Source organism: Oncorhynchus mykiss, chromosome 7 (assembly GCF_057628025.1).
Source record: "Oncorhynchus mykiss isolate SJ-2025 chromosome 7, ASM5762802v1, whole genome shotgun sequence".
Lineage (NCBI taxonomy): Eukaryota > Metazoa > Chordata > Actinopteri > Salmoniformes > Salmonidae > Oncorhynchus > Oncorhynchus mykiss.
Window position 1 is genome coordinate 67,002,332 of NC_143028.1, and position 18,578 is coordinate 67,020,909.

At 40.6% G+C, this 18,578-nt stretch overlaps 1 protein-coding gene across 1 annotated transcript; it reads left to right on the forward strand.

Annotated features, from left to right (window-relative positions):
- Positions 1–13,328: 13,328 nt before the first annotated feature.
- LOC110528449 (uncharacterized) lies at positions 13,329–18,253 on the forward strand. Its single transcript, XM_036984031.2, has 6 exons — positions 13,329–13,521; positions 14,472–14,831; positions 16,975–17,079; positions 17,309–17,395; positions 17,515–17,548; positions 17,857–18,253. The coding sequence occupies exons 1-6, from the start codon at positions 13,395–13,397 to the stop codon at positions 17,873–17,875; spliced, it is 732 nt and encodes a 243-aa protein (XP_036839926.1). The 5' UTR covers positions 13,329–13,394; the 3' UTR covers positions 17,876–18,253.
- Positions 18,254–18,578: the final 325 nt, after the last annotated feature.

Sequence of the window (18,578 nt, forward strand, 5' to 3'; positions counted from 1 at the left end):
TTATGTTTAGTTATAACATACTTGTCTTGTATAGTTGGGGAGTTGGCGAACCCATTCAGGCTTTTCTGATGTGATCCAATGTTTTGATTATCTAGTATGCTTGCCTTACAAGCATTCAGTCATTTTAATTTCATTGTATTAAGGTTTTACTTAACTCCTGTGTTTCTAGGCTTTCTCGTTCACCTATTCAGTTTGTTTACATTGTGTCTCAGTGACTCAAAATATTTTTGGTTATTTGTTTACTGCATTCGTTTGTACCGACCCAGTAAACAGTAAATGTTCCGAGGCTACACGTTTTGGGGGGTCTTCACTTCAATTTTAAAAGTTTTGAGCGTCATTTATGCCCAGCAAATGTTCAACATTGCGCACACGTAGTTTTTTGGTCTTGGTTGTAAGTTGTCTCAGTGTCAAACTAGACAAAATAAATGTTTGTCTTATTTTGCAATGCAAAAGGAAAAATGTAATTGCTATACTACAATGTTTGTAGAAGCTCCCTGTAATTTGTGCACAAGGGGAATGTGTTACATTGTCATCTATTGTTCCTGTACAACTTCTACATTATGGGGCGGTTTCCCAGATATATGAAGCCTGTACGATAAATGCAAAATTACACATTTTACTATAACACAAATTGAAATGTAACCTGCTAAAATTGCATTCCAACAATCTTTGCTTTCACAAACACCTAAAAAGCTAGTTTGGAGATCATTTTAGTTACAAAATACAGTACAAATGTACTGAAAACAGATTATCAAATTATTTCATAGAACATGTTAGAATTGCAAACATAATGTGCTCATTTGTGTGACATTTCCTGTATCAAATCCTGGGATTCATGATGTGACCACACCCTTTTGCAGATGATTCTTGCATATAATCCAGGACAAGGCTTTAGTCGAGGACCAGGTGTAATCTTAGTGCCGAGACTCCTAGAGGGTGTAGTTCTTCCTGATGTCTTATTACCTCTAGGTGTTGATGCAGTCATCCCAGCCGGTAGTACTCTGTGTCCCCCATAAAACATCCTGTACGAGCCGGTCCATGGGGGTTTTCCTCCTTAACTCGATTGGATGGCTCGTCAGTGACAAATAAACAGCTAAATATGTGTACTGTCTTAATAAAACACAATTATGCTATTTCCTGATGCAGTGCGTGTTCATCCAGTGGTTAACAGACTAACCCGGATGTCCGGAAATCTGAGAATGATACTTGTGTTTTATTGAAACAGTAAGCATAGTTTAAAAAAAAATCCCACGATGAGTCATTCAATCGAGTTAAGGAGGAAACTGATGCCTTTGCAGCCTGAATGGTGGATGTTTTACATACGAGCCGGTCCATGGGGGAAATTAGTGTATTGCTGGCTGAATAGTCAAACGTGAGATGACAAATGATGTAAAAGGAATAATAGCTTCATCTTTTTGCCGGTTGGTAAAGTTTAATCTGGGAAACTGCCCCTAAATGTTTTTTGAAATAATAGAGGTCAAATGTCTTACTTACATTGAGTGCTTTGTATTTCTTACCCAGTAGCTTCTCAATGTCTAAAGCCACCTTCTCATATGTGACAATTCTACACCAGGCTGAACTGCCACCTTTTCTCATTGTAGATCTGAAAAGATTGTTCACAGTACAGACATCGGCATTTTGAGGTCAGATAGATGTTAGTTCCACATATGTTGTATATGTACTGATTGTATTACTGTATTTCACATAATTTGCAACAGTTTACAATCCTTTAGTTGTCAGCAACAAGAAGTTACACAACATATACAGACCATTAGGGGAGGCAGGTAGCCTAGTGGTTAGAGTGTTGGGCCAGTAACCGAAATCCCCGAGCTGACAAGGTGAACATCTGTAATTCTGGATAATCATCACGCTGCATTTTGGTCCTCCTCTCTTTCGCCCAATGAAGAACGCTACAGAATCACCCACCAAGAAAGGACCAAGCAGCGTGGTAACGGGCAGCAGCAGCGGCCGGAATCGCAGGACTCCTGGACTTGGGAGGAGATTCTGGACGGCAAGGGACCATGGGCACAAGCTGGAGAGTATCGCCGCCCCAAGGCTGAGCTGGAGGCAGCGAAAGCCGAGAGGCGGCATTATGTGGAGGCAGCACGGCAGCGCGGCTGGAAGCCCGAGAGGCAGCCACAAAAATGTTTGGGGGTGGCACACCGGGAGTGTGGTGAAGTCAGGTAGGAGACCTGTGCCAACTTCCCGTGCTTACCGGAGAGCGAGAGGGACCGGGCAGGCACCGTGTTATGCCGTGAGGCGCACGGTGTCCCCTGTGCGTGTGCATAGCCCGGTGCGGTACATTGCAGTGCCTCGTATCGGCCGGGCTAGAGTGGGCATCGAGCCAGGTGCCATGAAGCTGGCTCAGCGCATCTGGTCTCCAGTGCGTCTCTTCGGTCCGGTGTACATGGCACCAGCCCTACGCATGGTGTCCCCGGTTCGCCAGCACAGCCTAGTGCGGGCTATTCCACCTCGCCGCACTGGCCTGGCTACGGGGAGCATACAGCCAGGTAGGGCTGGGCAGGCTCGGTGCTCGAGACCTCCTGTGCGCTTTCACGGTCCGGTCTATCCGGTGCCACCTCCAAGCACCAGCCCTCCGGTGGCCGCCCCCCGCACCAGGCTGTCTCTCCATCTTCTCCCTACAGGTGCTCCCACCTGTCCGGTGCTGCCGGAGTCTTCTGCCTGTCCGACGCTGCCGGAGTCGTCCTTCACTCCGGCGCTGCCGGAATCTCCCGTCCATTCGGGGCCTGTGGCTAGGGTCCCCAGTCCGAGGTCGACGGCGAGGGTCGCCGCTCTTAAGAGGCCATGGAGGCGGTTAAGGAGGCGGAGTGGGGTCCACGTCCGGCGCCAGAGCCGCCACCGCGGACAGGCACCCACCCAGACCCTCCCCTATAGGTTCAGGTTTTGCGGCCGGAGTCCGCACCTTTGGGGAGGGGGGGGTGGTCCTGTCACGTTCTGACCTTAGTTCCTTTGTTTTGTCTTTTGTTTTAGTATGGTCAGGGCGTGAGTTGGGTGGGTTGTCTATGGTAGTTTGTCTATGATTTTCTATTTCTGTGTTTGGCCTGGTATGGTTCTCAATCAGAGGCAGCTGTCAATCGTTGTCCCTGATAGAGAACCATATTTAGGTAGCCTGTTTTGGGTTGTTGGTGATTGTTCCTGTTTCCTGTGTGTGTGTTCACATTATGGGACTGTTTTGTCTTCATTCATTTTGTCGGTTTATTGTTTTTGTTCGTTGTTAAAGTATTCTATTAAAATGGATAATCATCACGCTGCATTTTGGTCCTCCTCTCTTTCGCCCGACGAAGAATGCTACAGATCCCTTGATAAATATGAGCAAAAAAGACCGTATGAATTAAGTATTGCTAATACTGAGCTATACTGTAAATTGAATGGTAGAATAAATTATATTATTTTATACTAGTACAATTGCTTAGTGAAACATTTTTTGTTTAACAAGTAGAAAAGACAGCAGTTAAAATGATTGGATCCCCTGTTTTTGAAACTCCAGCACCCTTCACATGCGAGGATAACAACATTGAGCCTTTTTCCAAAATGATTCATGAGATTGGAGAACGCATTGGGAGGGATCTAGACCATTCCTCCAAACAGAATCTTTCCAGATCCTTGATATCCTTTGTATGTGCTTATGGATTGTCCTCTTCATTTCAAACCACAGGTTTTCATTGGGGTTCAAGTCCAGAGACTTGAATTGATTTTTGTGGTCAATTAACCATTTCTTTTTGGATTTTGATGTGTGCTTGGGGCTATTATCATGCTGGTAGATACATTTGTGGCCAAATCTCATCCTCCTGCAGAGGCAACCAGGTTTTTGGCAAAGAATGTCCTGGTACTTGGCCAAGTTTATGATGCAGTTGACCTTAACAAGGGCCCAATGACCAGTAGAGCAAAATAGCCCCATAACATAAAAGATCCACCACCATATTTGACAAAAGGTATGAGGTATTTTCCAAGGCCTAACCCACCGCTGCTGTATGTGGCCAAAGACCTATATTTTTGTGTCATTTTGACCATAGCACTGGTTTCAATTTAAGTTCCAATGCAGTTTAGCAAACTCCAGGTGGTATTCTGGTCAGATGACATGAAGCTCTTTGGCCACACACACCAGCGGTATTGAAAACAGGGGATCCAATCATTTTGACCCCTATCTTTCTGAGCGATTATATTAAATGAAATATATACATATTTTTTTGCATACACTCTAGTTCAGTTTTGTATTACTTATCTTAGTATTTTTTCTCTCCATCTTTATCAAGGGATCCAATAATTCCGGACTGCGCTGTATCTGTTTTTATGTGGCCCTAGCTGCTGTGCAGACATGACATACACTATTTACCCAAAATTGTATTTTTATTTTCTTCCTCTGAAAAGCAGTCATGGGTTATGCAAAGCACGTCACCAAAGAAGGGTAAGATATATGACTTACTGTGGGAACAGCATGAGACATATCAGTTAAAATACAATTAAAGCCTGATCTGTATACTCAGTTTTAGTGCCTGCATTGACAAAAGTCCAAAGGCATGTGTAACGGAGGTAAGAATGTGCCATAAGCTCACTCCATAGATAGCTTGAAATGGTGTGGCTAGTGCCACCCGTTGGTAACGATGTCAAGCAAGGACCGTCACGTATGTTTTGCGAAGCAGAGCCTCGCTGGTTCGAGACAGCAGTTGGACAGTGAGGACACTAGCTGTTAGCAGCACACTGTTGACAATACTCTCATTTACTGTTATAAAAACAATAAATTACTGTAGTGGCTAGTTGGTGAAATATGGGAGTTGGAGATTGGAAGTTAATTTAATCAAAATGCATTCCCATGTGTCACAGAATTTGACGGCCCATGGCGGGTATAGTAAGTATAGTTTGACCAAATATGGACAATAGAGGACACAAAATATATGAACTCAGCAAAAAAAGAAACGTCCTCTCACTGTCAACTGCGTTTATTTTCAGCAAACTTAACATGTGTAAAAATTTGTATGAAGATAACAAGATTCAACAGCTCAAATAAGCAAAGAGAAATTACAGTCCATCATAACTTTAAAACATGAATACAGTCAATCAAGACAATGTCAAGAACTTTTAAAGTTTCATCAAGTGCAGTTGCAAAAACCATCAAGCACTATGATGAAACTTGATCTCATGAGGACCGGCAACAGGAAAGGAAGACCCACAGTTACCTCTGCTGCAGAGGATAAGTTCAGTAGAGTTACCAGTCTCAGAAATTGCAGCCCAAATAAACGCTTCACAGAGTTCAGGTAACACATCTCAACATCAACTGTTCAGAGGTCCAAATTGACAACGATTCTTACTTCTTTAACGATCACATAACCTACTTTGTGTGGGTCTTGAAATACTTTCGGAATATTGTCCTCTGGTCACATTTTGGAGAATTGTTTTATTTATATTTAAATAATATTTCTAAGTATAATATATTATACTTCATACATTTTTAGTAATTTAGTCAAATTTACTCCAATTCAAATACTTTAGTTTTTTTTGTTGAGTTGAGTGTTAATCGTTTTTTGATAGTGTGTCTACACAATGGAAGACACAATTAGTGTTAGTCCTATTGACATGAATGTGATGTCATATTAAAGAAGAGGTTGTGTAATTGTCATTTGTGCTTTGTTTTGAGCTATGTCTGTTTGTTTGAAATGTGTGAGAAATGTAGCTTTATCTAGAAAATTCTCAGTAATCTACAGCATCATTCTATTGGGATCTAAAGGGTTAATAGAGTGTTGGGCCACCACGAGCTGCCAGAACAGCTTCAAATGCTTCTTGGCATACAGTGTATCCTACAAGTGTCTGGAACTCTATTGGAAGAACGCAACACAATTCTTCTATGAGAAATTTAAATATTTGGTGTTTTGTTGAAACAATACTAAATACTATAGACTAAAGTCTGGAAAAATATGACTGTGAAAACTAGTATTTACAGTTAGTTATAGTATAATTACCATAGTAAAAGAAAACAGTAGTATACTGTAATATTTACTGTAGTGTTTTTGAGGTCTGTAGTATACTGTAGTAATTACTGTAGTATTTTTTCAGAAATTACTGTAGTATTTACTATAGTGTTTTTGTTTAATTATATTTTACATAGAAGTGGAGGCTTTATCCTTGAGGAAACATACCGGAGAAATACTAAAAGAAGGTTTGTCTATATTGGTTACACTGTGCATTTGGAAATAATTCAGACCCCTTGACTTTTTCCACATTTTATTATATTACAGCATTATCCTAAAATGTATGAAATTGTTCCCCCCCCTTATCAATCTACACACAATACCCAATAAGGACAAAGCAAAAACAGATTTACATAAGTATTCAGACCCTTTACTCAGTACTTTGTTGAAGCACCTTTGGCAGTGATTACAGCCTTGCGTCTTCTTGGGTTTGACGCTACAAGCTTGGCACACCTGTATTTGGGGATTTTTCTCCCATTTCTTCTCTGCAGACCCACTCAAGCCCTGTCAGCTTGGATGGGGAGCGTCGCTGCACAGCTATTTTCAGGTCTGTCCAGAGATGTTCAATCAAATTAAAGTCCGGGCTCTGGCTGGGCCAATCAAGGACATTAAGAGACTGAAGCCCTTCCTGCATTGTCTTGGCTGTTTGCTTAGGGTCGTTGTCCTGTTGGAAGGTGAACTTTTACCCAAGTCTGAGGTCCTGAGCGCTCTGGAGCAGGTTTTCATCAAGGATTTCTCCGTATTTTTCTCCGTTCGTCTTTCGCTCAAACCTGACTAGTCTCCCAGTCCCTGCTGCTGAAAAACATCCTCACAGCATGATGCTGCCACGACAATGCTTCACCGTAGGGATGGTGCAAGGTTTCCTCCAGATGTGACACTTGGCATTCAGGCCAAAGAGTTCAATCTTGGTTTCATCAGACCATAGAATCTTGTTTTTCATAGTCTGAGAGTCCTTTAGGTGCCTTTTGGCAAACTCCAAGCGGGCTGGAATGGTTTCCATCTGGCCACTCTACCATAAAGGCCTGATTGGTGGTGCTTCCCTTCTGGAAGGTTCTCCCATTTTCACAGAGGAATTCTGGTGCTCTGTCAGAGTGACCATCAGGTTCTTGGTCTACTCCCTGACCAAAGCCCTTCTCCCCTGATTGCTCAGTTAGGCCGTTCGGCCAGCTCTAGGAAGAGTCTTGGTGGTTCCAAACGTCTTCCATTTATGAATGACGGAGGCCACTGCATTCTTGGTACCCTTCCCTGGATCCGTGCCTTCGAAACAATCCTGTCTCGGAGCTCTACGGACAATTCCTTCGACCTCATGGCTTGGTTTTTGCTCTGACATTTACTGTCAACTGTGGGACCTTATATAGACAGGTGTGTGCCTTTCCAAATCATGTCCAATTAGTTGAATTTACCACAGGTGGACTCCAATCAAGTTGTAGAAACATCTAAAGGGAGATTCATGGAAACAGGATGCACCTGAGCTCAATTTCGAGTCTCATAGCAAAGGGTCTGAATACTAATGTAAATAAGGTATTTCTGTTTTATTTTTAATACATTTTCAAAATGTCTAAAAACCTGTTTTTTCGCTTTGTCATTATGAGGTATTGTCTGTAGATTGACAAGGATTTTTATTTGATACATTTTAAAATAAGGCTGTAATGTAGCAACTTGTGGATAAAGGGAAGGGGTCTGAATACTTTCTGATTGTACATGTTCTCCCTACTCTTTTGTTGACACAATGGGCTGCTGGGCAAATAAACTATTTTTAATCCTTATTTATTGGTTTTAGACTCCCATCGGTGCTTTTGCTGTGGGGCACTCTTAGCCAGTATTAGCCAATTAAACTCAACTCCATGATGGAGTTGACCAGCAACTAATGTGGGCAGACTGGATCTCTGACGTCACATAAAATTACGTTTTTATTAAAAACTATCTGATTTCAGCTCTCAAAGAATACCCTGCAATTACACACAACATTGTTCTGTAATTTTACCTCCTACTTTTTCTTGACTGAAAATCTCTCTCACCATTGTAGCAAGACCATAAATGTAATGGTAAGGCAGGTTTGGAAAGGAGAGCTCACCTCTTTGCTGTGCTATGGCCAAGATGTACCATAGGGGGGAGCAGTTGGTCAATCCAACTCTGTAATCTCAGGGCCTCTTTCACTACCATGAAAAATACTTCAAGAAGAGCAAACACACCCATGTTGTCTTTACGAAAAGTCCTATTCTAGTTTTTAAATTACAATGTAAATCTGTTATGTTGGCTAAAAAACATCAGATCCTTCTCAGGAATCAGGGCTACAAATAGCGTACTATTACCGCTAGTTACCGTAGCTACAATACTGTAGGATTGTTAATCTCAGTGTAATAAAAACCAGTTGAAGGAGGTAATACAACTAGTGAATCTGGTTAAATATAGAGGAGGCCTGATACCTCTATCTACATGGATCTAATTTTGAGTGTCTAGACTCTAGAGAGAGAGAGCGACGTCTGCAGAAAATGTGTCTGTGCGTGCATGTGTGTGAGCTTGCATTTGTGTCGGGTCAAACAGGTGCAGGAGGTAAAAATGAGGACACTTGGCATACTACGGTTTATTGTAGAATGAATGAAAGTTCAAATACAGCAGTTACAGCTGGTGTATATTTGATCAATCTAGAAGAAAAAGAAACGCACACCTATTTAGGCGAGGTGCTGGCTAGCGGAGTAGAAAACTTGAAAATAAAAGAGAGCCGCACACTCTAGGAGCTCAGATGCAAAGATTTAATTACCAACGTTTTGACAGCCAAGCTGACAGCCAAGATCAATATCTATTGGATCATTGTTATCAAGTTAACACACTGAATTCAACATTTCATTCAGAATTGTTTTGCAAACAACAATACAAATCATACAAATGGAAAAAAAACATGAACATTCTAAGGTCTTGTGTACCTGAACAGACATGAACATTCTTAGGTCTCCTGAACTGTGTGTACCTGAACAGACATGAACATTCCTAGGTCTCCTGAACTGTGTGTACCTGAACAGACATGAACATTCTTAGGTCTCCTGAACTGTGTGTACCTGAACAGACAGGAACATTCTTAGGTCTCCTGTACTGTGTGTACCTGAACAGACAGGAACATTCTTAGGTCTCCTGTACTGTGTGTACCTGAACAGACATGAACATTCTCAGGTCTCTTGGACTGTGTGTACCTGAACAGACATGAACATTCTCAGGTCTCTTGGACTGTGTGTACCTGAACAGACATGAACATTCTCAGGTCTCTTGGACTGTGTGTACCTGAACAGACATGAACATTCTCAGGTCTCTTGGACTGTGTGTACCTGAACAGACATGAACATTCTCAGGTCTCTTGGACTGTGTGTACCTGAACAGACATGAACATTCTTAGGTCTCCTGTACTGTGTGTAGCTGAAAAGACATGAGATTAAATATTTATCAAATCAAAGCCAATTTTATTGGTCACATACACATGGTTAGCAGATGTTATTGCAAGTGTAGTGAAATGCTTGTGCTTCTAGTTCAGACAGTGCAGCAATATCTAAAAAGTAATATCTAACAATTCCACAACAAATACCTAATACACACAAATCTAAGTAAAGGAATGGAATAATAATATAGAACTATATGGATGAGCAATGTCAGAGCGACATAGGCTAAGATGCAATAGATAGCATAGAATACAGTGTATATATGCGTATGAGATTAGAATTTCAGCTTTTCAGCATTTCAGCTTTGCACCTTGAGAGCCCAACAAAGGCTTGACTTTTCTGAGGCGTGTAAGAGAGATCTTCTGAGATCTCCTGTTTTCAAAGAATCATGTGGTTTGGTTCCCTCTCTCTCAAACCCTCGACCCCCGTAGAGCTGTGCTGTGCCCACATCCTCCCCCTGTACGACCCCCACCTAGATCATGTTTCTCCCCATATACCCCTCAGCCCACACAGACTCCAAAGAACCAAGCACTATTGCCATGCAGTTCTGGGCAGCAACAAGTTACTTTTTCAGAATGCCTTGGCTTAGCTGCAGCGAGGAACATTGTTAATGTAAGAAACCATCTCGCAAGGTGACGCCAATAGCAATTATATAACAACAACCTATGTAATGAAATGCATTTCTAAAATATGCCCCAACGTTGCAGTTACATACACTTTTACGCACTTATTTTTTACTGCACTGTAGAACAGGTTCACTTTTAAATGACCCCAAATGTATATCTTCACCATCCTGCTATGTTCAGTGCCTTAAGAAAGTATTCACACCCCTTTACTTATTCCACAGTGTGTTGTGTTACAGTCTGAATTCAAAATGGATTTTAAAAAAAGCATAATTTGCCCATCTACACACAATACCCAATAATGACAAAGTGAAAACATGTTTTTAGACATTTTTGCAAATTTATTGAAAATGAAACATAATTTACATAAGTATTCACACCCATGAGTCAATACATGTTTGAATCACCTTTGGAAGTGATTACAGCTGTGAGTCTTTCTGGGTAAATCTGTAAGAGCTTTGCACACCTGGATTGTACAATATTTGAACATTACAGACATTTTCAAGTCTTTCCATAGATTTTTAAGCTGATTTTAGTCAAAACTGCAACTGGTCCTCTCATGAACATTCGATGTCGTCTTGGTAATTGTATATTTGGCCTTGTGTTTTAGGTTATTTCTGAAAGGTGAATTTGTATTCCAGCGTCTGTTGGAAAGCAGACTGAACCAGGATTTCCTCTAGTATTTTGCCTCCGCATAGCTCTATTCCATTTTTTATTTTTTTTTACTCCGTAGTCCTTGCTGGTAACAAGCATACCCATAACATGATGCAGCCACCAGCATGCTTGAAAATATGACGAATGGTACTCAGTCATGTGTTGTGTTGATTTGCCCCAAACGTAACACTTTGTATTCAGAACATAAAGTTAATTTCTTTCCCAACATTTTTGCTGTTTTACTTTAGTGCCTTATTGTAATGTTGTTGAATATTTTTTATTCTGTACAGGCTTCCTTCTTTTCATTCTGTCATTTACGATAGTATTGTGGAGTAACGCCAATGTTGTTGATCCATCCTCAGTTTTCTCTTATCACAGCCATTAAACTCTGTCACCATTCACCTCACAGTGAAATCCCTGAGTGGTTTCCATCCTGTATCTTTGTAATGACTGGGTGTATTTATACACCATCCAAAGTGTAATTAATAATGTCACCATGTTTATAGGGATATTCAATGTCTGCTTTTATTCCCATCTACCAATAATTGCCCTTCGTTGAGGGGCATTGGAAAACCTCAGAGTTGAGGTAGTCATTCAAAAATCATGTTAAACACTATTATTGTGCACAGCGTGAGTCCATGCAACTTATTATGCGACTTGTTAAGCGCATTTTTACTCCTGAACTTATTTAGGCTTGCCATAACAAAGGGATTGAATACTTATTGACTCAAGACATTTCAGTTAATTCATGTTTTATTAATTTGTAAAAATGTATAAAATCATTCCACTTATGGGGTATTGTGTGTAGGCCAGTGATCATAAAAATCTAAACGTAATCCATTTTCAATTCAGGCTGTAACACAACAAAATGTGGAGAAAGTCAAGGGGTATGAATACTTTCTGAAGGCACTTTACAGTGTATCTGGGTAATGTTCTTACTGAATGGAAATTTGGAAATTAAAATAGAAAATCAAAAAAATGTGGCAATCGTTCACCTGCTATTGAATTCTATTCCCTAGCTAATATATTAAAGGTGGCCCATATAACCAAGGCATAAAGAGGGTATTGTGGCAGATCAGGGGGTTTGGTCAAGACATTTACCCAGATCAGACACGGACAGGGAAGGATTAGCTCAGTTTCAAGGGTGTTTATTTAAATAATAGATCAAAAAGAAAATGATGGGTCCCCCCTATGAGAACCTCTCCGGGATGCCATCTTCTGGGATTCTGGGTCTGGCTGTATCCTGTCGGGCACAAAACTCACCTCCCTCTTGTTACCTCTGCAACTGTCAACAATAACACAGGAGTCCTTTCTTCCCCAACTCCTCCTGTGTGCTGCCCTTCTGCCAGCTTTATGGGCCTTGCACAGATGGTGAGCAAGCCGCCCTTGATTACTCACCAGCTCGCAATCAGCCCCAATTAGTCCTGGCTGGAGAGCCCGTCGAGACCTGGCAGATGGAGCCATCACCTCATGATGTAAATTCCATGTTACCAGGCCTCGACGAGTCTCCCCCTGGTGGCTGACCTGCTGTACGCCACAGTATAAAGACATGTGAAAACGTAAATGTGAGCTACTGTATTTGCTATCAAACAGATATACTACTATTGCTCATTCATTTTATATCAAATATAGGCTACATATCACTTTATTGTAGGAACAGTGACCTCAAAGCTGTTTCACTACATCTTACGGTAAAGTTCATGCTCTGATGAAATTGTTAAGGCTTAGTTGAATTTACTTGACAGTCAATTAATGTAGATTTTCTCAGATATATTTATATGGGTATTTATCTCTTTTAGCAATGACAGAAGTACTAATTAAGCATGTATTGCTTTAACATGAACTGGAGTTAAGGTAGCTGGATCTGCAGCTGTGCTCCAGTACTCAGTGCTGCTGCAGCTGGTCTAGGTCACACACCTGGGCAGAGCGGTTCGGGTTAGGAGAGGTGATCCACACTTGGCACTTGTGCAAACTAGTCACACCAGAAAAAAATGAGGTCTTGATTTTAAATGTGTTGGTATTAAACAATACAATATAGTGCTAAAATAGTGTTGACAAGTACTATTTATACGGACTCTAAATACTTTCGACCTTGACGGAAATTTCTATGCTGGTGGTTCTAGAAGTCCAGAGGTTGGTTGAGACATAAAGTCATTGTTGATATTATGAAATTGTTCACTTTCTGTTGGTCCATGAGTTTTACCTTATTCAGAATGAGGGCTATCGCTGGTGGAGTAAGTCTCAAAAACTAGTGAAATGTTTAAAAAAAAGTGTCTGAACATTTCTACAGCATGCCATTTACATCAACAGTAGAGATTTGGTTAAAGAGGAATATAGAAGAATAGTTAGACATACCGCAATACAGGTTTTAAGTTAGGAGTATAAAGTTACCGTAAAATGTATTTATTTGATGTTTTATTTTATGTGTTAATATTGTATGAATCAGTGATCTCTTAAGTGGCAAATACAGACAAAACCTAACAAACAATCAACAAGAGGACATAAATCTAATTTATTATTTGGGGAAATCTTCTGACGTAATGTCTTTATTGCAAGTGTGTGTGTGTGTGTGTGTGTGTGTGTGTGTGTGTGTGTGCGTGTGCGATAGGCCTGGTGTGTGGCTGTGTGTTTCCCAGGCAAGGGGTGTTGCCCAGGCAGCACTTGGCCATGTTACTTCAGTTCCTCCCCTGTTCTCTGGCAGATGCATGAAGGGAAAAGAAAGCACTTTTGCCGACCCTCAGCTAACACTCGAGACATACACCACAAGTCCACAGCCACTCAAGATGACCCCATTGGGACTGGTATGGACAATGGTGTGTTTGATGACAACAGGTAGGACCGCAATATTCTGTCTACCCACTGTCATCAAGTTCTTCTCTGTTGAGACCTCAGGAACAGCGTTAGACCCACCTTGACAACTAGTGCAAGTCAGAATGTTAAATGTGTGTTATTTATTTGCTTAATGTAGTGTTGAAGAGGCCCCTGTGTTTTCTTTAAGTTTCTTTATATAAAGTTCTTTAAAATATTTAAGTGATATGATGTTTTAGTCTGAGATGATTAAATAGCAGTAAATAAAAAACAGTATGCTGGATCAAAATGCACAGACCCTCAATATTGTCTTCAAGACATGACGGAAATTCAAAGACGACCAAGAGCTATTCTTAAATCCAACGCGAGCTCTGCAGTTAAGATATTTATACATATTTCTGTGACGCATTACATATAAAGAAGCCAAGCGAAACATTTCAGCAGTGTCTCGCACAATGTTTGCTTCATAATGTCGCCTTTATAGATAAGTCTCTCCACTAACCTTTCATTTGTGTTTCTTCATGGTTCCAAGGCGCTGTCACTTAACATTTCCACTATTGCAAAACTACTGGTTTGATGATAGTATTGGTTTGTGTCTGTTCAGGTTTTTACATTGAGCAGGCTCAAACCTTCTGTTTTCTTTCTGTCTTTCTATCTCGCTTGATGTATAGTATTTCATGTATAATTTACCTGATTTAATAAACAGGTGTCCACAATACTGGTGAAAGCACAATAATTTATATTGACGCACAAGCAGACAATGTTTCAATCTTATGTCAGGTAAGAATATTGTAGGACAGCGTACGTGTTACGGACGTCCATCATGTCTTCTTATTATTTTGATCTCTGTCCAGCACTCAAAAATGGCAATAGGACCTCATTCCATCAGTATTGTTTATATACTGTTTGTCTCCTTTGATGTGGTGGCAGTTTGTTTAGCAAAACTAAACCTCCATTCACTTCTCCTATCCCAGTGTCCTGCCAGAGACTTTCAGAGTCCGACTTCGTCCGCTACCCCAGGATCAACGACACAGAGGTCCTCACCTGTGAGTGTTCCAGCCGCTCCTGCCAGACGGTCTTCTGGTTCCGCACTCTCCACAACAACCTTGACATCCAGTTCCTTCTCAGCCTCAACAATGCTGGCCGGACCAGCCATGAACCCAGTGTGGACAAACACCGGTTCCAGGCCAGTAAGCGGGATGGGGGAAGCAAGATGACTTTCTCACTGCGCCTCATTAACATAAGTTCAGAGGACGCAGGGCTGTACACCTGTATGCTCCAGAACCAGAAAGAGAACGAGCTGTGGAGGCCAGGAGTTCTTCTCAGACCTGGAGGTGAGAGGAACCCATTCCCATGCATGGCACTGACGCTTCCCATTCTTCTTATGGCTAAATAGAAGGGTTAGGTAGGTTACTTTCTAAATGTAATCTTTTGCAGATACTAGTTACCTGTCCAAAATTGCAAGTAGTAACGTAGCTTTTGGATTAACCAAATTTAGCAACTAATCTGATTACTTTCAGTTAGTTTTAGATTACTTTGCAATATATAACTTTTTCGGCGACCCGACCAAATTCACATAGAAATGTGATTTATAGATCTGTCATTCTCATTGAAAGCAAGTCTAATAGATATAGATCTGATCTATGTGCACTCGTTTTTGGGTCTTTTGCTTTCAGTTTTGTACACCAGTTGAAAATACAATATTTTTGGTTATGGAAAATATATTTCACAGCAGTTTAGATGGTACAATGATTCTCTACCCCCCTCAAACTTAACTCTGGACCTCGAAGCCAGTTGTTCTGCTTTAGACCTGGGACACCTGCTGGGTGCAATTATAATCATGTAGAACAGAAAACCAGCAGACTCCAGACCTCATAGGGAAAGAGTTGAATACCCCCACTCTACACTATATTTGCTTGTTTTTTCACATAAACTGAGATTAGGCAAATTAGAAGAAGACAAAAATGACACCCCGCCTGTGTTTTGGTATAAATAAATAAAAAGCTGAGGGATTGGCCAGGAGAAATGTAACCATTCTCAGATCAATAGACAGAGCTATGGATGCAAGGACTGACCATCCATATGAAATTGATTGTTTTAACCATGTTTTGGGGCTATACAGTGTTGGTTCACATTTATATTACGGCTTCTCATGGGGTGTGACAGTTGAACTAAACTCGTGAGGCATTTATAAGTTATATTCTTCAAGAATCAATGGGTATATATCATACATGTATAAGTCCAGTGGATGTAGCAACTACTGATGGTCCCTTTGAGTCTTATTTTGGAATCAGAACATATTAGATTGAGCAATAAAAGCCCCACTCATGGTCTTCTTAAATTTAAATAGTTTATGACAGTATGGAGCACAATACCACGGAGGAGTTTAGAAGGTGGGAACTCTTCAAACTTGAATTTCATAGACTGGGATCTGCACTATGCAGCTGTAGCAAGAGCGCTGGTCGCAAAAACAATGATTGATAGGCAGCTCAAACTTCTTAAATTCAGTCATTATTGGGTTAAAATACACATATACATTTGTGAACAGCCATCCACAACACAACAACCACAATCCGTAAGTTGCAAATAGATCAATGAGAGAGTGTGTGATTCACATACATGTGCTATGTAGATATCAATAATAAGTGATATCCGTATCACCCGGTAGGCTACACCACTTCTGTCGTCCTCACCTCCAAGCATTTATTCAAATTTGATAATCTGATGGATAATCAATTTGGATGCTGATAGAGTTCGCAAGACAGAGCTTGGAATGTAGCATACAACATTTTCCCGCTATCCATCAAATGCATTCGGTCTTATAGTCAGACTCCCTCAGGTGGAACAAATTGAGCTTTTTTTCAAAGCTGATTTGAATGTCATTGATAAAACAGAAAGGTGTCAAAGATTGTTTTCATAAACCTCCTTTCTGAATTTAATCCTAGAAGTAATCCTCTAGTTTTTCAAATGTATCTGTAATCTGAACTCTGGTTATGTAACACGTTACACAGTTTCCATAACGGATTTCATGTCATCTGTTACTTCCCAACCCTGCTGATTAGTTGAGTTTATATTTTTGTTCAGTATAGTTACACAACAGTAACTATAACTCTCTTACACTATACTCCTTCCTGTATTATCTTTTGAATGGCCTGAGAACAGACCAATTTCCTGATTTTCCATGGTCTACACTCTTAGAATAAAGGGTTCTTCGGCTGTCCCCATAAGCGAACCCCTATCCCTTCATAGCGCTAGGTTGGGATTAATTTCATTTCTAGTGAAGTCAGGACGATAGTGGGGAATTCAGCCTTGTTATAGAAGAGAAATGCAATAAGTTCATATTATTTTGCGCCGGTTGCAGATCCATTTCCAAGCTTCTTCATCTGTCCAAATCTCTCTCCATTATCTTTTGTGCATTTTGTCTCTCTCACAGTGTTTCTTATATCCATCACATTGTGTATTTTTGTGACCCACCAGAAACTCGGCCAACATTACTCCCTGTCACAAAGCCGCAGCCCCAAGACATCCCAAACAGCATCCCAAACGGCCGCTGCACCAAAAGCAACTATCAAACCCCAAAAGGTAAGATTCATAAGTTTAACACGTCTGTCCAATAAGTTGTTTTATTGTAACAGGTTGAATGTTTTAAGCTAAATCCACAAATATTATCCCATTAATTAGTGGTCTCACTCTCTCTTTTGGAGAACCAGGGCTATGTTTGTAACCCCAATGTTATGGAACTAGTTACGTTGACACGATATACGTCCCAGCAGTTTAAACATTATTTAACAGGTTTTCTATTGTGCTTCAGGCTGTGGCTCCAAGGTTCTCTGGCCGTTGGTTGGAGTGCTGCTGGCCCTGGCTGTGGCTTTGATCTCCACACTGTACTACTTCAGCCGTGAGTGTCTTCTCTCCTTCCTTACCTGCCGATAAGTAATGTAATAATGTACAAATGTAGTAATGTATTCATGTTTATTACAGTTACTCTGCTGTTGTTTGTTTTTGTATGTGCTACAGGACTACCCAAAAAGTGTCAACATCAGTTTGCCAAGTAAGTTCTCGTGTAAACTTCACAAATCTGTGATGACATCTTCCACTTCTCCTCTCCCCTTTTCTCACGACACGATAAAATCTATCTTCCTGCTGCTGTATCAATCTCGGGGACTTACTCTTTTTCTCAGAAGTAGATCTGAGCCTGTATTCATAAAGTGTCTCAGAATAGGATCAGTTTGGCCTTTTAGATCACAATGAATATGATTACATGTGATTGATCACTTTCTCTCTATTTGACAGTGTCTTTGTCGCTGTATTCATCTCTGTGTATTTGACTTTCTTTGACTGTTTGTATCTGCCTCACAGGAAAGGACCATTGGAGTAATTCAGAGCGCCCACACTGCAGACTCAGAGACAGTGCTGTATTTACTGTATGTGTCCTTACAGGGATCTCCTTCCCCTTTATGAATCTGAAGCATCTTACTTTTCTATTCTTTGTTCATTACAACGAAGAAACAGCCTGAAGTTCCAACTGTCTAAAAGAAAACATTTAGGATTCTGTTCAAAGTTAATGTCTCTGGCTATGGATTTGTAATTAAGTAGATGTTTCAAATATAAAAACCTTTCTATTGAGCAGGTATTACTCTCATACGTGCTAGTATTGCACCAATGCTATGCATTCTGCTGCAGTAGCCTAATGTTATGATTATTGGATGTGTATAACATGTATTGATGATAAATAAAAGCTGTAAAAAACAAAAAATAGAATTACTTCATGTCTACGTACTGTCATCTTATCACAGGGACCAGAGAAAAGTGTGTGTGTGTGTGTGTGTGTGTGTACAGCATAGTGCATGTGTGTGAATGTGTGTGTCTATAGCATAGTGTGCGTGTGTGTGTGCGTGTGTGTTATTTCCTTCTTTAGCTGTTGAGTAGAAGACTTTTAATCTCACTGTGTGTGTTTAAACACAAACATAATAAAGCCTGCTCTCCACTATTTCACTTCACATTGCGGAGAGCAGGGACATTCTGTAACACTGTATATAAAAAGTATTTATTGATGTCAACCACAATATTAGTCTACATGA